General features: G+C 45.4%; 1 protein-coding gene and 1 long non-coding RNA gene across 4 annotated transcripts in view; one reads left to right on the forward strand and one right to left on the reverse strand.

Annotated features, from left to right (window-relative positions):
• LOC144297824 (uncharacterized) overlaps positions 1-20,060 on the reverse strand; it is a 48,260-nt gene extending 28,200 nt beyond the window's left edge. The window contains exon 1 of one of the 3 annotated variants that reach the window (XR_013364676.1): positions 19,722-20,060. This is a non-coding gene — a long non-coding RNA (uncharacterized LOC144297824). The remainder of the gene's footprint in view (positions 1-19,721) is intronic. The other 2 variants (XR_013364677.1, XR_013364675.1) reach the window with 2 other exon arrangements.
• A 108-nt stretch (positions 20,061-20,168) lies between these two features.
• Positions 20,169-23,806, forward strand: THBD (thrombomodulin). The gene has a single exon (XM_077871962.1). It carries the CDS (start codon positions 20,205-20,207, stop codon positions 21,942-21,944), a length of 1,740 nt encoding a protein of 579 aa, XP_077728088.1. The 5' UTR covers positions 20,169-20,204; the 3' UTR covers positions 21,945-23,806.
• The last annotated feature ends 1,293 nt before the right edge of the window (positions 23,807-25,099 follow it).

Below are 25,099 nucleotides of genomic sequence, written 5' to 3' on the forward strand. Positions count from 1 at the left end.
CTAAATGCCTTATTTCATTACGCACTGGGCGCTATGAATTATGTCTGATTTACAGGTGGAGAAATTAAAGCTTGATGGCATTTAAGCATTTTGTCCAATGTCATGAGCATCAGAAGATTTAAACTGAAGCCCATTTGACTCCTCAGAACCTTGCTCTTATTAAAACCATGTCACTCCCTAAATGTTGATGAAAGAATGGCACAAGGAGACAGGTTCTCTTTATTTTACTAGGAAGATACAGTGTAAATTGTATCATTCAAAAAGATGATCTTTGTTCACTCCAGATCAAAAAAAAAAAAAAAAAAGAAGAAGAAGAAGAGGAGGAGGAGGAAGAAGAAGAAGAAGAAGAAGAAGAAGAAGAAGAAGAAGAAGAAAAGCAGAGAAAGTTTGACTTTTTCAGAGTTTATTTTATTCTGAGTAAAATCTGTTAAAAGCTAGTTTAGGACAGAGGGGTAGATGCAAGGATGTGTGGAAAGGGGCTGGGTGAGGTAAGGATAGATGGGTGCATGGGGTGTTTGTGTACATGTGCATGTGTGTGTGTACATATGTGCATCTCAGGACACTGGCTGCAAAGTAAGTCTTATAGATTGATACATATCAATCAATGACTCTTTAAATTTATGCCAGTTGCTAAGTGAAATGGAATCTCATATCCAAGGCAGCTGTCAAGAGCTCAATAGGCTAACTGGTCCTTCTCTGGTTGAATGGGACTTCCCGTGCTGCCTCTTCCTTGCTCATCCTATTGTTCAGTTTGGGCACTGCTGGCACCATCTTCCTCTGCCATCTGGATCCCCATGAGACTCTCCCAATATCTGTTAGTATCCACGGCCTCAGCAACCCTTCTCATCCCTGGGAGGGCTTGCACAATTGCTAAGTGGATACCAAAAGATAGAAGGGTAAGCAATTTATAAACATGTACAATGTAGCTGAGAAAACCATTAAACATCTTCTCCCAGACAGGTTCTGAGATACATCGCTGAGTTTTCATCCTCCCTGTACCATAGAGGAACCTGTGGCTCAGAGAGGGCAAGTACCATGCTCTAAGAGTCAGTGCTAGGAAGTCAGGCCTGGCTCTGGCCCTGCACCTGTCCATGGTAAAGACCCCAGGCAGCTCACCTCCAGGTTTTGCTTTTTCCATCTGCTCATTTGTCGGCAACAAAGTGGAGGACTGCTGGGGGACGGCCGTGAGAGGACCAAGGAATATTCTAAGAATTCAGTAAAGCAGAAATCCTTAGAGCTCTAGATTTTAAAGTCTTTCCTGTATGTTTGTGGCCCCTGTAGACACCATATTCTGAAGGTTACTAAGACCATCATGTATTTCATTTCTGAAAAATATCAGAGAAGGTTTTGCAGTGGTATGAGGCATTGACTATTAAAAACAGCCTCAAGCTAAACCATCATGTACTGTTGGTGGGAGTGCAAACTGGTGCAGCCACTGTGGGAGCTTCTTCTAAAAATTTAGAATAGAATTAGATATGATCCAATAATTCTACTACTTGATATTTACCCAAAAAGAATGAAGATACTAATTCGAAAAGATATATGCACCCCTATGTATATTGCTGCATTGTTTATAACAGTCAAGATATGGAAGCAACTCAAGTGTCCACTGATAGATGAATAGATAAAGAAGATGTGATATATACATACAATGGAATTTTATTCAGCCATAAGAAACAATGAGATCTTTCCATTTCCAGAAACATGGATAGACCTAGAGGGTATTATGCTAAATGAAGTAAGTCTGACAGAGAAAGACAAATACCATATGATTTGACTCATATGGGAAATCTGAAAAAAAAAACAAAGAAGTAAACAAACAAAAAGCAGACACAGACTCATAAATACAGAAAACTATGTGATGGCTGCCAGAGGGGAGGGTCTTGGGGGGGATGGACAAAATAGGTGAAGGGGAGTGGGAAATACAAACTTCCAGCTATGGAATGAAAATCACAGGGGTGAAAGGTACAGCACAGGTAATATAGTCAATGGCATTGTAATAATGTAGTATGGTGACAGATGGGAGCTACACTTGTGGTAAACATAGCATAACACATAGAATTGTCAAATCACTATGTTATACGCCCAAAACTAATTAGTTTTGTGTGTCAGCTATACTTCACTAACCAAAGAAAAAGAAAATTTGAATCTTCTCCTAGACAGAAAATAATCACACCATAGATGTTTACTATTTCCTACTGTGTATAAAATATTGTAACAGGGATATAAAATTGGGTTGTAGCCTTCAGAGAGCTTACAAATCAGTTGAGAAGCAGATGTGCCAAGAAGAACAACACAAATAATAGAATTATTATTATTATTTTTTAATGTTGGAGATTGAGCTAGGCTTTTTTTTTTTTTTTTTTTTTTATAGTCACACACACAGAGAGAGAGAGAGAGAGGCAGAGACATAGGCAGAGGGAGAAGCAGGCTCCATACACCGGGGGCCCGACGTGGGATTCGATCCCGGGACTCCAGGATCACGCCCTGGGCCAAAGGCAGGCGCTAAACCGCTGCGCCACCCAGGGATCCCTGAGCTAGGCTTTTAAGCTCAAGTATTTCAAAAGGTAAAAGCCAGGACAGGCTGAGAACAGACAAGTGCTATTTATCATGAGCCTAAAATGTGCTGGTCATGTGCTCTACATCTAACCAAAAGTAAACAACATAGACATGATGACTACTCCATGGAACAGATAGAGGGAAGAGAAGTAAACAAAATAAATATATGAGTACCACCTGTGTGTATGTGCATGCACATGTGTGTATACATGTATCTGTATATATATATATATATATATATATATATATATATATATATCCCTACAAACATTAAGTGAGGAATAAAATAAATACGGGTGATGGATGAGATAAAGGGAAGGGATGGGGTGGTGGAAATGAAGAGGTGGGAGGGGTCGGTGGTGTGGGTATGGTGCTGTGAAGGAGTAAGAAAGGCACAGACATGCAAAATGTGAGATGGAAGAGAGTTGCAATGAGGAACAGCTGACACAGCTGCCCAGGGCAGGAAGGGTTGGGATGCAGAGGCAGAAGGTGAGAGGGGAAACTTTCCGGGTAGCACTCAGGAATGCTAAAAAAAATAGTGAAGGCACTGATTAACTGGAAGGAGGGCTCATGAAGGAGAAGAGAGAAACTGCCATGGAAAAGCACATGGGAACCAATTAGAAGGAACCCCAGAACTGGTGCACTCCTCAGAGATGATGGTGTTGGGTGTCAGCCTGATGGACAGATGGACCTTGGCCCTCACAAAGCTCTTCCCTTGGCTGTCCTTTAACTATTCCCCATTTGGACAAGGATGAAGTCACAGAAAACCTCCTGTTGTTGCTATTGCAAGTGTTGCATGGATGGACATCCACACAGCAGTGCCTATGGCAAATGCTGATTGCAAAGCAAGATTGTCATTCATCTTTAATGGATCAAGGTGAGTCTCCCACAAGTCAGTGAAAAATGTCTAGTGGACAGAGGGCATACTCCCCTAGCAATGCCATTTTTCTGATATTTTGTTAAGAAAATGCTCAAAAAGGGGCACCAATATGGCTCAGCAGTTGAGCGTGTGCCTTTCGCTCATGGCGTGATACTGGGTCCGGGGATCAAGTCCCATATTGGGCTCCCTGCATGGAGCCTGCTTCTCTCTCTGCCGATGTCTCTGCCTTTCTCTCTGTGTCTCTCATGAATAAATAAATAAAATCTTTAAAAAACAAAAAAGAGGGCAGCCCGGGTGGCTCAGCAGTTTAGCACTGCATTTGGTCCAGGGCCTGATCCTGAAGACAAATAAAGATAAATAAATAAAATCTTTAAAAAAGAAAAGAAAATGCTCAAACATGCAACAAGCATCTCTACATCCACCTAGATTCCACCACTAATACTGTACTCTAGTTGTTTTATCACATGATTACCCATCTATCCACCCATTGATGCATCTTATTTGGGGTGCATTTCAAAGTTAGTTGCGGACATCAGTATACTTCCTCCTAAACACTCTGGTACATGCCATTAACTAGAGTCCAATAATAGTTTATGGTTGAGTTTTTCTTTTGAGGTAAAATTTACATGTTATTAAATGTATAAAGTTTAGGTGTACCATTCCACGAGTTTTGACAAATGCAGAGACCTTGTAACTCATACCCTTATCAAAGTAAGGAACATGACCCCCGAAAGTTTCATCACCCCCTTATTGGTCAATTATGACCACTCTCCCAACCCCAGGCTCTCACTAGAGCCAACTGCTACTCTGATTTTTCCCCCTCTATGGATTAGTTTTAAAAAATTTTGTGAAAATGGAATCAGAACCTACTCTCTTGTGTAAATCTGTTTTCAGGCAATGCTTCTGAGACCCATTCCTGCTACTGTGTGTTTATGCCCCCTAACTGCTGAATAAATTCTATTGAATAGGCATACCACAATTTAAGTATCCATTTAATTGATGAACTCTTGGGTTGTTTCTAGTTTGAAGCTGCATTTCATAATACTGTCTCAATGAAGCCTCCCGCACATCTCTCAGGCAAACCCACCCTTGTGCATAAGGCTATACTGCACCTCCTTTTAAAGGGATATAAAAATGGGAGTGGCAAAATATAGAAAACACATTTTCTTACAATAACATAGTTGATGGTGACATTTTTATTACCAGGCACCCTGCTGGGTGACATTTCTGTTAACAGAAATTTTCTTTCTGCCCATTAGATTGCAAATAAAATCTCTCCATAAATGAAGGACTGGTGTTCTGACCCCTTCTTTTTGCCATAAACATTGCTCAAGTTCAACAGCACTGCATGTGCCCACTCTGAAACTAGAGGAGAAACTGACATAGCCTCTTACCTTTTCTGTCTCAGGTTTTTATGGGTCTAAGATTTGTACTTTCTTGGAAGATGATGTTTCTATCTTTCAACAGTTTGGCTAGGAAAGTTGACTGTCTTATAAGTAAAATTAATTGCTGGGGGAGGGGAATTGAAAGTGAGCAATAAAGAATGTCCTGGTCACTGTGGGGGCCACAGACAACTGTGTGGGGTCAGACCACCCATGGTGATGTGTTTCAGAGAGTGGACATCTAAGCTTTAGTTCTTGAATCTAGCTTTGGCTTCTGGAGGAGCTAGGACAAACCAAATCTGGGAAGAAAACAGCTCACACATCTTTTTATTTCCATTTGTCTTTCTTCTCCTACTTTAAAATCTCCTGCTCATCACTAAATTAGGGAAAAAAAGGAATACGGCATTATAAATAAAGTGAACCATTTAGACTGGTTTGGTGGCCCTTACCAAGGCTCAAGAGACACAAAGTTGGAGTTCTTATAGTTTTTGCTGCAAAATCTAGGCAAGTCTGATTCACATGACAAAGAAAAGATGTGTAGATGTGGATTTCCAATGCTCTGCTGTGGCGAGTGAGGCGCTGCAATTACAATTGGCCAAGAATCTTCTTTGAGGATTTATAACATCATCCATGTCATTCATTCACCACAGGAATCAGCAGACAATCTTGTAGTTTTAAGTATGAAATGTAGGAAATTGAATGAAACTCTGGGTGTTATACTATATGTTGACAAATTGAATTTAAATAAAATAAAATTTAAAAAGAAATGGAGTTTTTTTTTTTTTTAATGGCATTTTTAAGAAGAAACAAAGTTTAGGTCAGGAAAAGATGGATGGTGCTTTTAACTCATGTCATTTATAAGCCCCTGAAGGTTTCATAAAATACAATCCAAGTGCTATATTTGACATATTTGACCTGTGACTTAGATCAGAAATGTTAGGGCAATTGTGTCATTTGTGCAGAGTGATTTTTTGTCATGGTTTTATTATTAACCTTTTATCATCTTTGAATCTACAGCTTCAGTCCCATGGGCCCAATGTAATCACAAGTTCCTTAAAAAGAATGGAGGAGAAAGACAGAAAGAGATATAACAACCAAAATAGGAGTCAGAGAGTGAGAGAGACTGGCAGGTGCTACACTGTTGGCTTTGAAAATGAAGTGGACCATGGGACAGGAAATGCAGGCAACCTCCAAAACCTAGAAAGTCCTCCCCTGGATTCTCTAGAAGGAACACAGCCCTACCAACACCTTGACTTTGAACTTTTCACCTCCAGAACCATTAAGAAAATAAATGCGTGTTGTTTTAAACCACAAATCTGTGGTAGTTGGCTTCAGCAATAATAGGAAACCAGCATACTTTCTCACATATTAACCTACTCACTACAAATTAGAGATATTTCCAATTTTTTAAAAATATAGCTCTTGTTCTAGAATGTAGTAGTGACAGAGTGATTAATAAAAGTGCATGAAAATTAGTGTCTGAACTAGTACATGTATGCAGGACAGTGTCTTTGGCTCCCATTCGCCCACTTCGTATGAACTAATTCATGGTACGGAAGCATCTGTGCAGCAGAACCTACATCTAGTTAAGTAACCAAAGGTAAAGAAGGCTTGCTCCTGTCTTGGATGTGGTGAGTTCAGAATACAGAGGATGTCAAGCATAGATAGGCTCACAGCTTACTGGAAACCACATGATGGAGGATCCCAAGTGCCCGATGGGGATCAGTCTTGGCAAGGCCAGCTCAAGATTTGTGATTCCATCTGGGAGCCACGGGAAGCTTTGTGGCCTTGACTGAAAGAACGGAACAGTATTTCTCTCTCTTTGAATTCAGAGCCTCTGGTCATTTCAGTTCGTCCTTCCTTCCTCTACCTTCTTAAACACTCATGTTTCTCCTTTCTCCCTCTTCCTTCTTACTCGGTGGACTCTCTTCCACCCTCCAGATTGGTGCAACAGTGATAAATGCATCCAGAATAGGGTAAAGATTACAGCTGGGGGGCCCCCTCTTACTAAAGTGTTACTTTCATTGTTGGGTTTTTACCTTTTTGTCTGCATATCTTCTTTGAATTAGGGAAAACTCTTATAAGCAAGATCTGCATCATTTGGGATTTTTCTTCTGTAATGTGTTTAAGGCAGGGATCAGCAAACCATGACCTGCAGGCCCAGTCTGTCTCACTGCCTGTTTTTGTAAGGCCCATGAGCTAAAAATGTTTTTTTTTTTTTAATGTATTTTTGTAGTTAGGAAAAAATCAAAAGAAGAGAAACATTTAATGGCATGAGAACACTGTAAAAAAATTCAAAGTCCACAAATAGTTTTACTGGGACACAGAACTTTCATTCATTCTATGATGGTGGAGACCAAATGGTCTGCAAAACCTAAAATATTGACTATCTGTCCTTTTTATTGAACTCTGGTTTAAGGGATATAACCTAATAAACATATAGAAGATACTATTAAATGATGATATTTGACTAAAAATAGAGAGCAGGCCTCGAAGCTTACAGAAATTCAATCAGTAAATGGAAATCCAGGAAGCTATATTTACACTTATTCAAGAGACATCTACTAGGCATGTGACTGGCTGCATGTAACAGAAATCCAATTATAACAGTGGAACCAAAAGAGGATTGATTTATTTCCCCAACAAGAAGTCCACAGTTGATAGTCCATGGACGAAGCTATGCTCCTTAATGCTTTTAGCATCTTGGATTCCTTCATTCTTTCTGTTTTTATCCCAATGCATGACTGTCAACTTCATAACTATGATGCCTGCTGTACCTTCTGTGTATGTGGCAAAATTCTATGAATGCTGACTTGCTTGACTACAGGTATATTCTTACTACTTCGTTGGAACAAGACTTGAGGTAACTATGCCCCTGGAGCCAAGAACTGTGTTTCCAGGTTCCATGGAAATGTTGGCAGAGCCAGGACCCAGAGTAGAAAGCCCAGGAGAGGAGATGGTGAGGATATGATCAGAGCCTCGGAGGCCACTTCATTCATGCCTCACAAATTGTGAGCCAGTAGTTCTCATGCATGTGCATTACAATCCCAGGGATCCATGCTCAAATCTCTGGAGTTTCTGTTTCAGAAGGCATGGGCTGAGCCCAGAATCTGCTTTTCTGAAAAGTTGCAAGATGATGAATGATATTGACAGAGAGAACACTACTGATGCTAATGGTCCTGGGCTTGCCTTTCCACACATCGAAGGAGGACCACTGAAATTCTAATGGAGGGCAGGGGAAGGAACCTCTCATCTCAGAGGCCATTCAGTTGCTACGCTGGCTCCTCCCAGGGCACAACAATGCTTCGGGACTTAATGTGTACCAAAATCATCCCAGGATCTTGTCAGATTCTGATTCGGAAGGCTTTGGGCAGAGCCAGAGATGCTGTATTCCAACAGGCTTCTAGGTGAGAAGGCTGATCTGGGGGTGTAGTTGAGGGACAGGGCTGCAGGACTGCCTTAGTAGGCAGATTCCGCCCTCTTCCTCAGCCTGCATCACAGCAGTGCCACCCTGTCTCCAACCCTAGCTGCCTCCCACTCTGCTAGAGGCCGAAATGCCCAAATATTTCGGGGTATGGTGTCCACACCTTTGTCAATTCTGCTGAGCCTGGGGGCTAACTCATTTGAATGAGGTTCCCAATTGCTTGGAAGGCTGTAAGGCCATAAGTGGAAATGGCAGCAAACACTTTTTGAGAACTAGGAAGTCAAATACATTTTTTCAATCATTATTTTCCCTAGATTCAGAGATTGCTTAATTCCTAACAAAAAAAACTACTTTGAGATTGCAAAGCAAAATACGAAAATGATGTCCAAGCTCAAGACCACAGGAAAAAGAGTAAAAGCCCACACGCTGTGGGAAAATAGAGAGTTACAGAGTGTCTATGGCGTATTTCAAGTTCTGAATTTACTTTATTTTCAGCTGTGTGCTTTTATCTGCTTGCCATAGAACCAGCTGGAGTTTTAAATTTGCACCGTGAATGACGCTGCCAGATTTCTCCCTTACATCTGTTGGCTCTGAGGTTCTTCAGTGGCCAGCTGGTCACCAGAAGTGATCATAAAAGTGACAAGCAGTTCCAAGGAAAAGCATTCTTCTCTACTGCCTGTGGAATGAGACAAGTAGGGATCCCGTGATTCCCCTTTCCTGGAGAGCCCTTTAAAGGACTCTGGGAAGCTAAATGTCCCAAAAGTCCCTTCCAGAATGATTCCCAGTCTGGAAAATATTCCCAATGATTTGGGTGTGGACTGAATGCTCCCCTATCTCTCCATGGGTGGGCTAGCTCTAGATGCAGGTGAGTGGGATATGAAGTTTCCTCAGTGGGGAGCCACTTCTTTTCCCCTCTCCTATAAGGTTGATGAAGCCTCAAGCACCCATAGGCCTGTGGGTAGAAGTGGAATTTCTGAGTGATGGTCTCAAATGTTGGCAACCCTGACCCCAGAGTAAACTCCCTCCTTACAGCTGCTCTCTACAACTCCTTCACTCCCAGAGGGCTTGCCTTCTCAAGTTCAAGATGAAGCCAAATCACCCAAAGTTGTCAAACCACCCTGCAGGACTGCAGCCACTGAAGCTCTGTAGTAGCTAGTCTGAAACCCTGACTGACCAGATGTTATTGGAAATAAGCCATTTACCTGCACCAGCATCTGTGAGTCCGTGCAAGAACTCAGGTCTATATTATTCAATAACGACTTGACTAGATCATGGGGGAGGGGTGGTTCAAATATTGATTGTTCACATCACTGAACTTGGGGAAGATTAGTTACTTGGGGAAGATAGCAGATTGTGCTGGATACCCCCAGGCTCACTCATGCGACAACCGACAACCACGGTGTTGTGTATATAATAGAGACCAAAGGGCCAGAGAAACCTGAAGCATTTACTACCTGGCCTTCTACAGAGAAAGGTTGCCCTCCTCCTGCTTCCACAAAATTCCTCCCATACCTGGGTCTAACCTGGTGCTCTGATCGTCTCACCTTCCACAATTCAAACCAAAAGCCTCAAGATGTGGCAAATAAATACAAAGCTGGTAATTATATTGCAGTTGAGTTGGGACAGGGCCCTACCACGTGGTCTTGTTGAATCCCCGTGATACAATCTGTTTACTTGTGAAATGTGTCTGGGGAAGCATGTGCACTGAGGTCTGGGGTGCAGAAACCCAGGTTCTTCTTAAGTCCACAAGGATGGTTCTCCCATGATGCTGATGAAGACACTTTCATTAAATGCTTCAAAAGCAGTGAGCTAACAGTGACTCAAAATACATTCTATTTTACATGAAACTTCAAAAAAATAGGTGGTACGTTATTAACCAAATTACTTTGAAAGTCACTAGCTTTCAATTGCCAAAAAAATAATTTTACTTTCTTTATGAAGAATTGGAACTCCTTAGTTATGAAATACATGTTTGCTGTAGAAAATATAGAGGAAAGTGAAAATCATTTGTTATGCTTCAACAGATAATTTTATTAATATACACATATATAAGCTATATATTAAATGATATTTATTTGTTTTTCTAAATCACATAGATCATCTATTTCCACAGCTTTCTATTCATTGGATGTATGAATTAAAATTCATTAGCTATACTTTGTAGGCTAACAAAATATTCAGGTTTCTAATTCTCAGAAAAGATTACATACAGTTAGTTTTATGACAGATAAGTGTTTTTGTTGCTGGATTTCTTACATGGGATACATCTAAAGTACATATTAAAATACAATTTTGTCACATAGCATTAATGAAAATATGTCCTCTTTTTTTGATTTTCCTATGTAAGGTATGTTCTCTACACATATTTCACTTTTAAGCCCTCATCCTGAATGCAGTTGAGACAAGAACTTATCCCACAGGAAATGTTTGCCAGACGTCGAAGCATATTTGATGTTTTTCAAATAATGCTTTTGGATTTCTTAGCTCTCCCATGAGGAGTGTCTTCAAGGACAGTGCATTCCTTTCAACTATGTATTGTGTTTTCAATAAAAGCAAAATCTGCTATGAATAGATACTATGTAAAAAATAAAGGGAGAGTCTAAAATAGCATAAATACACCTTGACCAAACATTGTTCTAGAGGCTTTTATCTGACTAATGGAGATAGCTCTGTATTCTTTTAATGATGACACTTATACTAAATGCTTCAAAAATAGTGAGCTAAGAGTGACACAAAATACATTCTGAATACATGAAACTTCAAAAAAATAGGTGGTATATTATTAACCAAATTCAGTTTTTAATTCAGGGGTTCCATGAACTTAAAGGGGAAAAAATTACATCCTTATTTTCACTAATCTCTACCTGGAACTTAGCATATCCTACCATTATTGAAAAAGAAATATCAGCACTGAAATCACAGATACTTCACACCACACTGTGGTTATTACAGATCTCTCAACAGCTTGTTTGCATGGATCATCACTTTGAGATTATGGTATTTAAGTGACACACCACCAGGTCTTGTGATTTTTAAATACCTATAAAGAAATATTTATATTTGATATCACATATTGCTTCTTTTTGATATTCTTCTGACTATATTTCAAAATGATTGGTACCCTTCATAATTCTGTGTATTTTATCACATGCATTTATGTAAAATGTTATCCTGAGAAGGGGTCCACAGACTTCAATGCTAAACTGCAGGATGGTCCATAGCACAGAGGCCCACTCACCTTTTACTCGCCATCTGTGACCAGAGTAGAGATAACGACACACAACCAGATCAATGTTGTCGAAGGGGATATTGTCCAGCATGCCCGGCCTCTGGTGTGTCTTGCTATTTTCCTCTTTGCTTAAAAAATACTTCTTGAGAGGAGGGGGCACATCCGGACACTTGAGTGAGAAGACCAATGTGATGACCCAGGGATCCACAACATAAAATCCTCTCTAGTCCCAATGTGGGCCACACTGGACCACCAACTCTAAGCAGATCACCAGTCACCTGTGAGCTGCATTTGGCTTATGGGGAGATGCATCAAGATGATAGAGGCACAGCTTTGTTTAAAATCTTGGCAGTTATTGGTACCATCTGTCGCCTCAAATGATAAAAGCTTTGGTGATGGGAAAAGGCTCAGAGGTGCATTGGGTGCTCCCATGCTTGATGAAATGGCGGTGTGGCATAATTTCTTATTTTCTTAATACCTTGATTGATGGTGTAATCCACATGACACAGGATTCACTTACTTAAAGTGTACAAAGGCTTTTAGTATATTTACTGAGTTGTTCAACTATCACCAAATCAATTTTAGAACACTTTCATCACCCCAAAAGAGACCTATACCCATTAGCATACCCCAATTTCCCACCCACCCACTCCCAATCTCTAGGCAACCAGTTATCTACTTTTGGTGTCTCTAGATTTGTCAATTCTGCACATTTCCTGGAAATGGAATCACACAGTATGTGGCCTTTTGTGATGAGCTCCTTTCACATAGCATAATGTTTTCAAGATTTGCCTATGTGCTGGCATGAATCAGTATGGCATGTCTTTCTGTTGCTGAATAACATTCCATGCTATGGATAGTCTGCATTTTATTCATTCATTCACCAGCTGATGGGACATCTGGGTTCTTTCTACCATTTAACTAATGGATAATGCTCTTACGAACATTTGTGTACTGGATTTTGTGTGGACATGTTCTATTTCTTCTTTGGTTGATACCTAGGAGTAGGATTATTAGATCATATGGTAACTGTACGTTTAATATTTTGCGGAACTACCAAGTTGCTTTCCAAAGTGGCTGTACCACTCTACATTTCCCCCAGCAGGTATGAGGATCCCAATTTTTCCACATCCTTGTCAACATTTGTTATATCCTGTCTTTTTGATTCTAGCTGCTCCAGTGGCAGTGAAATGGCATCTCACTGTGGTTCTGATTTGCATTTCCCTGATGGCTAATGGTGTTGAGCATGTTTTCATGTACTTATTGGCCATTAATGGTCATTCAGGTCTTTGCCTATATTTTAATTGAGTTAGTTTCCTTTTTAGTGTTGACTCATAGTAGTTCTTTATATGTTCTGGAGATGAGTCCTTTATCATGCAAATATTTTTCCCATTCTCCCATTTGGTGTCTTTTCACTTTGAAGCACAAACATTTTTAATTTTGATAATATGCAATTTATTTTCTTTTGTTGCTTGTGCTTTTAGTGTTATATTTAAGAATCATTCACTAATCTAAGGCCATGACGATTTACACCTGTTTTCTACTAAGACTTCTCTAGTTTTAGTTCTTACATTTAGATCTTTTATCAACTTTGAGTTAATTTTTGTATATGACGTGAAGTAGGGGTCTGATCGTATCTCATGCAGATATCCAGTTATCCCATCACCATTTGTTAATATGGAGATCTGTATTAACCATTTGTTAATAAAGAGACTGTTCTTTCTCCCATGTAATTTTGTTGGTACTCAGTGGAAATGAACTGATCATAAATATGAGGGTTCTTTTTGGACTCTTCATTTTATGTGTATCCATTGTAGTTTTGTAGTAAATTTTGAAGTCAGGAAGTGAGTCCTTCTGTTTTGTTTCTCTTTCCAAGATTGTTTGAGCTATTTAGAATCCCTTGAATTTCTAAGTGAATTTTAAGATCAGCGTGAAAATCTCTGCAAAGAAATTGGCAGAGGTTTTTATAGGGATTGCACTGAATTGTAGATCCCTTTTGGGAGCATTGACATCTGTCTTAAACCATGTTAAGTCTTCTGATCCATAAATATAGGATGGCTTTTCATTTATTTAGGTCTAAATAGTTTTTTTCAACATTGCTTTGTAGTTCCTAGAGTACAACAGACCCCTGAAACAATCAAGGTTTGAACTACACAGGCCCACCTATATGAGGATTTTGTGTGTGTGTTTGTGATAAATACAGTATAGGACTGTAAATGTATTTTCCTTATGATTTTCTTAATAACTTTTTTCTCCAGCTTACTTTATTGTAAGAATTCAGCATATAATACAGGTAACATACAAAATATGTGCTAATGACTATTTATGTTATTGGTAAGACTTATAGTTGACAGTAGGCCATTAGCAGTAAAGCTTTGGGCAGTCAAAAGCTATATGCAAATTTTTGACTGCGGGGGTGGGGGGGTGGTGTGGGGGTGTGTGGTTGTTCTAGCTAGGGTCAACTGTATACATTTTATACTTCTCTTGTTAAATTTATTCCCTAAGTATTTTTTTATTCTTTTTGATACTATTGTAAATAGAATTGCCTTCTTGACTTCATTTTCAGTTTGTGCATTGTTACTGTTTGAGAATACAATTGATTTTTGTATATTGATGTTGTATCCTGCAATTGCTAAACAAATTTATTAGTTCTTAGAGTTTTTAAATATTTTCCTTAGGATTTTCTTTTTTTTTTTTTTTTTTGTTAAATATTTTATTTATTTATTCCTGACAGACACACACAGAGAGAGAGAGAGGCAGAGACACAGGCAGAGGGAGAAGCAGGCTCCATGCAAGGAGCCTGACGTGGAACTCAATCCCGTGTCTCTAGGATCACACCCCGGGGCTGAAGGTGGCACTAAACCACTGGGCCACCAGGGCTGCCCCCCTTAGGATTTTCCATGTACAGACAAGATAATGTCATTAATGAATACAGATAATTTCTTTTTTTTTTTTTTTTTCTAATCTGGATGTCTTTCATTTCATTTCCAAGCTTAACTGTTCTAGTGAGAATCTCCAGAACACTTGAATAGCAGTGGCAAGAGGGGATATCTTTGTCTTACTTCTGATCTTAGGGGAAAGGCTTCCAGTCTTTCACCCATAAGTATAATATCAGCTATGGGTTTTTTGTAGATGTAACATATTTTCTTTTATAAAACAATGAGCCAATAAAGGACTATCATTTTTTTTTCCTTGCTTCTGAAATAAAGCCTGCATGAGAGCCAAAATTTAGTAGAATATTTGCTCTGCCATAGTGCCATAGTGCTGTTTGTTGAAAAACATTTGCTTATCAGGCATTTATTTTCCATGCTTAGATTAATATATTGCTGAATAGCCACAGACACTTAATTTTTATGTCTGCATTTTAGAATTGTTGTGGCTTATAAATTTACCTTTATAAATATAAATAATTTCCTAAAAAAAATAAAATAAATAAATAAATAAATAAATAAATATAAATAATTTCCTAATATCGAAATGATTATAATTAAAACCAAGGTTAAAAATAATATTGATGTATTTATTAGTCAAGTACTAATAATGAAGAGAACACTCGTCTTAATATTTCCTTTCCCTTCTAGATTCTGACTGTGGTTTTGAAAACCATTACCTTGGAAACAGTTGCTGTGAAACACTACCCTTTGAATCTAAGAAGGGGCCACTCATGTGCCCCCACCAATGGCTTCCTTGAGGTGACGTTATCTGTGTAGACCAGCACCATCTAATAGAAATTTTGCTAATGATCAAATGTTCTCTCTTCGTACTGTCCAATCTGGTGGACATTAGACCATTGTGCACTTGACATGTGGCTAGTGAGACTAAGGAAATGAATTTTAAACTTTAATTTTAATGAGTTTAAGTTTAAATGATCATAAGTGAATAGTGCCCATCATATTGAACAGTGTCATCCCCCCATTCTCACATGCTTCCAACAGCAATTTCCATCCAAGGGGCCTGGAACTTTTTTCACCAACAACAATTAGTAGTCAATCATTTTTCTTCACTATCTCAATGTCCTTAGCAACTGGAATCATGCATTCTGATAGGTGGCTTTTCAACAAGTGCTTGTGTTGGAATCAGACAGTTCTTTTCAATATTTTAAGAAAAAAGCTGCCTCCCACACTTGAAAAAGATCTTTGACTGACGTATGTCTGGGGCAGCACATTTCCCTGGGGCCCCCTTTTGCATCCGGACTACTCTTTGTTTCTTTCTTTACAACATTCACCAGTAGTAACAGCTGTATTTGTTGAAGAGCTGCTATGTTACGAGAAAGGAGAACAGTCCCTGTATGTAAATTTCCTAATTTCCATAACAACCCTATAAATTAGATATCGTATCTCCAATCTGGGGGGAGAAAATCAGAGATTTAAGTAACTTAACCAAACTCTAGCAACTGGTAATTGGCAAAATCAGGGCTTTCATGTACTGTATATTCTCATTCTCTCATCCTACGTGAGCTGGAGATTCTTAGTTTCGCCACTGACTAGCTGCCTGGCCTTGGGACGTCATTTATTCTCCCTGACCTTCAGTTTCCAAACCTGGAAAATGAGGAATTAACAACGGATGCCTCCAGGGCAAATGGGGAGTTAGCCAGAGGCTTTATGAGAGCCCTCCAGGTGCACAGGGGTGCAGGGCTTGCCTCCAGGGCTGTCTTCAATTCCTTCCCTATTCCTACTGGCCTGTGAACTTATTTTTTCCTTGCTTTTTTTTTTTTTAATTGTTATTATTGGTAAAAATGCTCAGCTGAACAGAATCTCATCCAGCAGATATTTAGTGAGTCTCTGCTGTGATCAGGAACCATGCTGACTGTTGAACACAATCATCAGCTGAATTCAAATTCTAGAAACCTGAGTATATCCTTTTCTAGCTAACATCTGTTGAGAGTTCACTACAGTTCAGCCCTTCTAAATGCTTTACATATATAACTCACACAATCCTCATAGTAACACTTTGTTAGCAGTGACTGTTAGGATTCCCCACCACACAGTTGAGGAAACTGAGGCACAGAGAGGCCGAGCTACTTGCCAGATGTGACACAACTTATAAATGATGGAGCTGGAACTCTGATCCAGTCAAGCTGGCTGCAAAGCCCCCACTCCTAACCGTAAGGCTCTAAGGCCCCCCCATCCTTGTGTTTGCAGGTTAATAGGAGGAAGTCATCCTGGAACCAGGGCAGAAAGGAGCACTTTCAAGAGGTCCTCAAACAACTCCTTGAGTGTGGGACCCAGGAAATTTAACAAAAATCCCCTACCCCTGGACAAGCAGAGTAGGACTAACTCCATTTTGGGCTACACCCGCCACCTCCCCTATGACCCCCACATGACCTGCTTATTGCTTAAGGCGCTGCCCCACCCTAGTCAGGCCGCTGGGCACACCCTAATCGGAAATCGGCTCATAACAATGTAACCCTGCTCTGTGCCCGCCAAAACTGCGCGCGGATTCTGACCAAAGTAATAGGCCAGCTCAAGTGGATCCTATAGGGTAAGGTGTAATTCTATCGGCCACCTGCGTGTGGACCGACATGACTGTGCAACTTTCTGCGTATCCCATGGGCCACTGGCCCCTATAAAGCTGCTACGCCTCTTAGTCTCGGGGTCCAAGTCCCTGCTCCGCTGTGTCGGGTGCACTTGGACCCAAGCCCAAGCTTGTAAATAAACCCTCGTGTGACTGCATCGGTGTCGGCTCCTCGGTGGTTTCTCGGATTCGCAATCTTGGGCACAACATTGAGCACTGCCTGCAAACAAAACATGCTGTAGGCTGGATGGGGATACAAAGATGTGTAAGAGTTATTCTCCACCCCCGGAAACTAGATTGTAAGTCTAACAAAGAGCATGATTAAAAAGAACATGCTTACTTGTAAAGCAAGAAAGGTGTGGTAAGTGCTAAATTGCTGACAGTCCTATGAACTTCACAGAGAAATCAGTTCTGGTTTGGTTATTCAGAAACATTTGTGATGGAGAGCGTGTCACCTGTGCCTTAAAAGAAGGATGCGATTTCAGTAGATGGAGAAGAGGCAAAGAAGAGAACTTTCCCAGTAGACCAAAAGACAGGAGTCATGGGATGCAGGTGAGACACAGGGAGGCTTTTCTCTGACAGTCAGCAGGGGCTCCTCTTGCTGGGACCTGCAGCATCTGTGGGAATAAGTGACTTAGACAAAGGGGGGGGTTGTAAAGAGGCAAAGGCCATGGGCAGAACTGTGAGGACTGGCCACCCTCATGGGGCAAGAGGAGCAGAGGGGCCACCCCCCTGGCAGGTAGAGGAGAGGAGGAGCAGGAGGTCCGGTGTCTCAGAAGTTGTGGGAGGAAGAGAGCGGAAATAGCCAGGGATCAAGAGTGCAAACAACATAGAGACACCAAGAAAAGATAAAAGCAGAAAATAAGTTTTTGGCTTCAGTATCTAGGAGATGATGGGTTGTTCTTCAAGGGGGCTGTTCCAAGGAAACAGCAAAATGGGCCTGGACTGGTGAGTACTCAGTGAAGGTGGGAGGGCCAGGGGCTAGCCATGGAGAGGGAGCTGCTAGCATCATCCCCATGGAAACAGAGGCAGTGGCCCACCCTTTAAGCAGGAGGTGCAGAGAGGAAGGGTGGTAGTTGAAAATATGCAAAAAGGCATCAAAGTAATGGCTCAAGGAGACTCAAACAGGACACCCCACTAAAGATAGCCATGGCAAAAAGCGAACTAGCCTGGTGTGCAGCAAGCCTTTGAGGGCAGGCAGGCTTGAAAATCTTAGTAAAGTTTGAGCAAAGGGTGTAACTGGTTCTGTCCCCTCTCTTGTCTCAAGAATCCAGGCAATTGCTCACTTTCTGAGATTTTTCAGGGGCGACCTGTGTGATGATGGCAAATGCCCAAGGGCTCCGCCCCAATGTGAAGGCCCCACTCCTAGGGCCAAGGGCACCTGAGGCAACCGGGATCCAGCTCCAGCCTCCTTGGGCAGGCTGTGCATGTGAGTCAAGACCCCAGCTCAGCACAGGAAGCCAGTGGGGTATCAGACCGGCACCTGGAGACAACCTGTCTCTCCAAATCTGCTGGTCTTTTCTTCCTCTTCGGGGAGGTGCAGAGGCGTCCATTCCAGTGTGCTTTAGACATCAGTCTCTGCGCTGGGTTCCCTACCTAGCTTTCAGGAGGCCCTGCCATCCCCAGCTCTCAGGCTCTACCCTGGGGTGTAGGGGAGTGTAGGGAAGGACCGCTGTCCCTCCTCCCTTTCGCTCTCTGCTTTCTGAGTGTCCACACCCCACACCTTGGGTCACTATCCGCCAGTACAATGAGGTGGGGGGGGGGGTGCCGGTGCTGTCTTTCGCTTGTGTAGACGCCACACTGATCTGCCCTCTCACAAGTCTGGGCTCTGCTGGACCAAAGAGGCGGACGCCCAGCTAAGAATGGGTAGAAGCCTCGAGGGGCTTTCCGGGAACCCAGTTTCCAGCCCCCTGCGAGGTCCCGACCGACATTCCCCTCACCCATCACTCTTTTCCGCCCAAATTTAGAGGTCTCCGACTTTTAGGTCTTTGTGTAGAGTTCAACAGCGCCGCCCTCTGGCGCCAGGTTGTGAGCGAGCACAGAGCAGAGGCACAGGGCTTAAAAAAAAAAGAAAAGCTTGTCAATGTCGTGCTTTGGGCCCACGCCCCACATTCTTGCTGAGTGAATAAGCGGAAAAGGTCGCGAAAGTGACAGATCCCCTCTCCTCCCCGTGCCCCCCCCCCCCCCGGTCGGGCCGCAGAGCCGCCTGCCGCAGCGCGGGGGCAGCGGGACGCACCTGGCACCGCTCGGTCTCTCCGGCCCGCGCAGCCTCCGCGGAGGCGAGGAGGGTGGGCTCGACCCCCGCCGGCCCCCGGAGGACCCGGTCTGGGCTGCGTGACGGCCCGTCCCGAGGGGAGCCGCGCACAAGCACAAACACACTAACGCGCCCGCTCGGGCACTCGCTGCCGCGGCTCCCGCGGGGCCACAAGAGCCCGCGCCCGGCCGGGTCCTGCGACTCCCACGGGGCAGGGGGCGAGGCGGGCGGCCCGCGCTCCGGGACCCGAGGTTCGCCGGTCCTTCCCGCCCCTCCTCGCGCCGGCTGCAGCCTGTGTCCCGGGGCCCGGAGGGTCCGGTTCCCTCCCCGCGGCTGCTTCCGCAGGGAAGTCCACGCCCTCGGCGGCTCCTCCCGAAATCCTCGTCCGCGTCGGCGCCGCCCCCGAGCCCAGCGGGTCCCGGGCACCCCCCCCCCCCGCCCTCCTCTCCCGCCTGCCCCGACAGCGGCGGTGACGGTACCTTTGTAAGACCGGGAAGGGGGCCTGAGAGGTTGGGTCGGACCGCGGCCCGGGGGCCCCAGAGAAGGGCGGGCGCCGTCTCCGGGGCGCAGGCGGCCAGCGGGGGACCCCAGCGCCCGGCCCGGCTTACTCACCCGCGAGGCGATCCCGGGCGCGAGGGCGGGCACAAGGCGCCGGAGAACCCAGTAATCCGAGAACGCGGCCCCAGCCCTTCCCACCGGGCACTTCCTTCCCTTCCCCGGACGTCCCGCCGGGAGGGCGCGCACGTATAAAGCCGGTCCCGGGCCGCCGGCTGTCAGAGGCCGCCTCGCCGGGGCTGCGCGCGGCGGCGGGACGCGTGTGCGCCGGGACCCCCGCGAGAGGCAGTCGCCAGCCGCGCCCCGCGCCCCGCGCCCCGCGCCCCGCGCCCCTCCGCCCAGGCCGGGCTCTCGCCCCCGCGCGGCGCCTGCGCCCCCCGCGCCTGCTCGCCGCGCGCCCCGCCAGCATGCTGCGCGTCCTGCTCCTCGGCGTGCTGGCGCCCGCTGGCCTGGGGCTCCCCACGCCCGCGCAGCCCCAGCCACGCAGCAGCCAGTGCGTGGAGCACGACTGCTTCCAGCTCTTCCGAGGCCCCGCGACCTTTCTCGCCGCCAGCCAGACCTGCGAGGGGCTGGGGGGCCACCTGATGACCGTGCGCTCCTCCGTGGCGGCGGATGTCATTTCCCTGCTACTGAGCGGCGACGGCGGCGGCGACGGCCCCCGCCTCTGGATCGGCCTGCAGCTCCGGCGCGGCTGCAGCGACCCGGGGCAAGGCGGGCCCTTGCGCGGCTTCCAGTGGGTCACCGGCGACAACCGCACCAGCTACAGCAGGTGGGCGCGGCCCCACGTCGGCCCCGCGGGCCCGCCGTGCGCTCCCCTGTGCGTCGCGGTCTCGGACGCCGCGGCCCCGGCGCCCGGCGAGCCCGCCTGGGAGGAGCAGCGGTGCGCGGCGGAGGCCGACGGTTTCCTCTGCGAGTTCCACTTCGCGGCCTCCTGCAGGCCCCTGCTCGTGGACGCCCGCGCCGCGGCGGCCGCCGGCGTGTCGGTCACCTACAGCACCCCGTTCGGGGCCCGGGGCGCGGACTTCCAGGCGCTGCCGGCGGGCAGCTCCGCCGCCGTCGCGCCCTTCGGGGTGCAGCTGGCGTGCGCGGCGCCGCGGGGGGAGGCCGAGGCGCGCTGGGGCCGGGAGGCGCCGGGCGCCTGGGACTGCAGCGTGGAGAACGGCGGCTGCCAGCGCGCGTGCAGCGCAAGTGCCGGGGCGCCGCGCTGCCTCTGCCCGGCTGACACCTACCTGCAGGCCGACGGGCGCTCCTGCGCTACGTTTGCGGAGCACTCGTGCCATAAACTGTGCGAGCATTTCTGCATTCCCAACGCCAGCGTGCCGGGCTCCTACTTGTGCATGTGCGAGACGGGGTACCAGCTGGCTGCCGACCAGCACCGGTGTGAGGACGTGGACGACTGTATCCAGGTGCCCAGTCTGTGCCCGCAGCTCTGCGTCAACACGCGGGGCGCCTTCGAATGCCATTGCTACCCCGGCTACGAGCTGGTGGACAACGAGTGCGTGGAGCCCGTGGACCCGTGCTTCGGGAGCAAGTGTGAGTACCAGTGCCAGCCCGTGAGCCAGACCGACTATCGCTGCATCTGCGCCGAGGGCTTCGCGCCTGTCCCGCACGACCCTCACAGGTGCCAGATGTTCTGCAACCAGACCGCGTGCCCAGCGGACTGCGACCCCAACAGCCCAACTTCCTGCCAGTGCCCCGAAGGCTACATCCTGGATGACGGCTTCATGTGCGCGGACATCGACGAGTGCGAAAACGGAGAGTGCCCCGAGGCCTGCCGCAACCTCCCGGGCACCTACGAGTGCATCTGCGGGCCTGACTCGCCCTTAGCAGGCCAGGTGGCCACGGACTGTGGCCGCATCATCAGTGACCCTGATGGTGACAGCGACAGCGGCTCTGGGGAGCCCCCAGTCACCCCGACTCCAGGCGTCACCCCCACCCCCTCACCGGTAGGGCCCGTGCATTCTGGAGTGCTCATTGGCATCTCCATCGCCAGCCTGTCTCTGGTGGTGGCGCTTTTGGCACTCCTGTGCCACCTGCGGAAGAAGCAAGGCGCCCCCAGGGCCGAGCTGGAGTACAAGTGCGGTGCCCCAGCCAAGGAGGTGGTGCTGCAGCACGTGCGGACTGAGCAGATGCCTCAGAAACTCTAAGAGGCCTCTTCCCTGCCCCTGGCTGTAGCTGGGTCTTTCCCTCCCTCCTCTGCCTCTCCCCCTCCCCCAGCCTTGCTCCCTGGCCACCTACTCAGGAGCACTTTAGCTGGTATTGGAACTGGAGAAGATCCTGCCCCGCTTCTTTTGCTGATTCCACACTTGGCTGGGGAGTGGTGGTTGGAAGGAACAAGCTCCCCAGAAACTTCCAGGACATCATCATCAGACAGCTGGGCAGAGATGGCAATTTGTAACGAAGTCACAGACTACGGAGTGTACCATGCCCTCCCCCAGGGGCACATGACCGGTGAGCCTCCTTGGCTGGCAAGCTTTGGGTCAGACTTATGATCCTGTGAACTAGTGAGTGTGATCAAGGTGTGGATAATGACCAAGGTATTTATTTTTTAAGTATTTAGGATGGCTGCTTTTCCCTTTGGTTTTTTGCTTTGTTTCCCCTACTGTATGACTCCAGTCCCCACTTTGTATCCCTCCCTCCCTCCCTCCCTCCCTCCCTCCCTCCCTCCTTTCCTCACTTCCCCCTTCCCTATCTGTATATTTATCTATTTCCACTCTTTGGGGGACAGTTAAGCCCCCTATGGTGGTTTTCCCAGCACTCTCTCGCATTGCTGAAGCCCAGACCCCTTCTTTATTCCTCCCATTTCTCCCCTTGCTGGGACTCAGCCAGCCTGCCTGGAGTTTCCCTCCCTGGCCACAGCCCTTCTGCTCTTCCACGTGTGCCTCTGCAAAACTCCTGTGTGAAACAGAATCCAAAACACTACAATCAGGCTGGTTGGGAATTTATGTGCTCTTGAACCAGATTTGCTAGTTTATTCCTGAAATTTCAGGCTTTCAGGGTAATATCACTTTAATAAGAGTTAAGATGTGAGAGGCATTCATTGAACTAATGTTGCATTATAGAAATTCAACCCAAGGAGTTTTTTTATTTTTATTTTTTAAACAATGAGTCTGGGTTTTATTGTCGTTTTCATTTGAACTGAAAGATCCGTATTGTTGTTAAGTTTCTTATGTTTCTTTTTCCCATTATTATAATTGATGTTATTACTGGCTATCTTGGACAATGTTGAAAATGTTCTCATGATTGCTCTAGATTAAGACAGGGATGAAGCACCTCCCAGGAAATGGTTTAAGAAAGTTCTGAGCTGCACAATTCATGCCAGTTACCATTTTGAGTCTTATTCTTCTTATAATGTGTGCTCGGAAACAAAGCCAGTTCTGCTGGGTTTGGGGGGATTTGGGAACTTGGGGATGGAGCCTGGCACATGCTCAATTCAGGCTTCACCTTGATCAAGCCCTTGAGAATTTCTCCCACTTCTGAGTGACCTTCTAACCCTGGCCTCTTAGAACACGGTTCCTGGACAAGCAGTGGGAGCTGCCCCTGGCAGCTGGTTAAAATGCAGAAAGTTGGGCTGCATGAAAATCTGTATTTCAACAAGATCTGCAGGGGTCTGCCCAGTCTAGCTTGAGAAGAACTGTTTTGGACAGCTTCCAACTTTCTGGAATACATTACATATGGATCAGTAATAAGCAGAAGGCCAAGTCAGGCCTGTATTCTCAAGAAACTGAGGAATTTTTGATGTATATAGCTTTGCTCTCTGATAGAGGTACACCTTGAGGGGTTGTTGGCTCAAAGGGTTGTTGGCTCAACGAAGCTAGGAAGGGATCATGCTTCACTGTATGGGGAAGATGTATCATACAGGTGTATCTTTTATAAAACAAAGGTTTTCCTCTATTTTGTAAACTCAGCACATTTGTACATAGTTATTTATTTATTGGAGACAAACTAGAACACAGGCAAAACTCTTGCTTATGACGTCACATGTAGGAAATAAACAAATAACAGAGTGCTCTTGGGCTTTTGTCTGTTTACTACGCACTTTCCCCAACCCCCTCATTTATGTCATTAAACAGGGCTCACAAACGATGCAAATGCCAGGAGACACCTTGAAAGGCTGCTCCACACCCCATGGCTAGCTATATCTGCTCACGGCACCATCTCTCACTTTCAAAGATCTTTCCAGAGGAGATTATTTTCACTGTAGAAGGACTTCATGTTATGTCTGTATGCACAAATATTTATGTTTTCTTCTGTAACCATAACAACTTCATACATAGGACTTGTGTCTATGTGTTTTGAAACACACTATAGGATTATTTGTTGGGATGTGTTAAAGAAACAGTTCTTCTTGGGGGCATCTCTCGAGTCCCAGCTGTGTGTCCTTCCTGTGAATGGTTTGGCTTTATCTGCCCTCTGAGATATCTAAACACGGTAGTCACGAGGGGTCTCAGTCTGTGGCTCAAATTCAAACAATCATTTCCACATACCAAGGTCTCATGCAGTATTAAATCATTTTAATCTCTGTTGGAGATTAGAAATATCACCTTTATAAGACACACATTTCCTCAGCTCCTTTTCCTCAGATGGTGGCACTGGCCAAATTTTATATTCAGTGGTCTGAAAATCTTCACACAGCAGAAGTCAGAGGACAATTGAGTCTGATCAAATATTCGGATATTTTTATACATCCGGACAATGCTGAATTGCTCAGCTTGAATCTGCGTAGTTACTGTTGCAAAGATGCAATTGGAGATTTCCACATCCATCCTGGATGTGGCTGACAGCTTTGGGGTGTGTGGGAGCGTGGCTACTCTGCACAGCGCCCTCCCTGAGATAACAGATTGAGCAATGTTGCCTTTAGGAGTATGGCACGATGACAGACAGCCAAAGTCCGCAGTAGCTACATGTGAAGGAAAAACTTGATGTGTGCCGGCAAAGAAGGTACATGTGAGTTGTGCTAGGGGTCCAGAGGAGAGAGATTTGTCCTTACTACTGGACTTCATTTTTCAAAAGGGTCTGCTTCTTTTTTTTTTTTAATTTTTTTAATTTATTTATGATAGTCACAGAGAGAGAGAGAGAGGCAGAGACACAGGCAGAGGGAGAAGCAGGCTCCATGCACCGGGAGCCCGACGTGGGATTCGATCCTGGGTCTCCAGGATCGCGCCCTGGGCCAAAGGCAGGCGCCAAACCGCTGCGCCACCCAGGGATCCCCAAAAGGGTCTGCTTCTAAGTAGCTAGCAAACTGACTTACTACAGCTCACTGCTCTAGGAGGGAGATTTTCCCAAAACACACTTTTAGGAT

This window comes from Canis aureus, chromosome 26 (assembly GCF_053574225.1).
Source record: "Canis aureus isolate CA01 chromosome 26, VMU_Caureus_v.1.0, whole genome shotgun sequence".
Taxonomy (NCBI): Eukaryota; Metazoa; Chordata; class Mammalia; order Carnivora; family Canidae; genus Canis; species Canis aureus.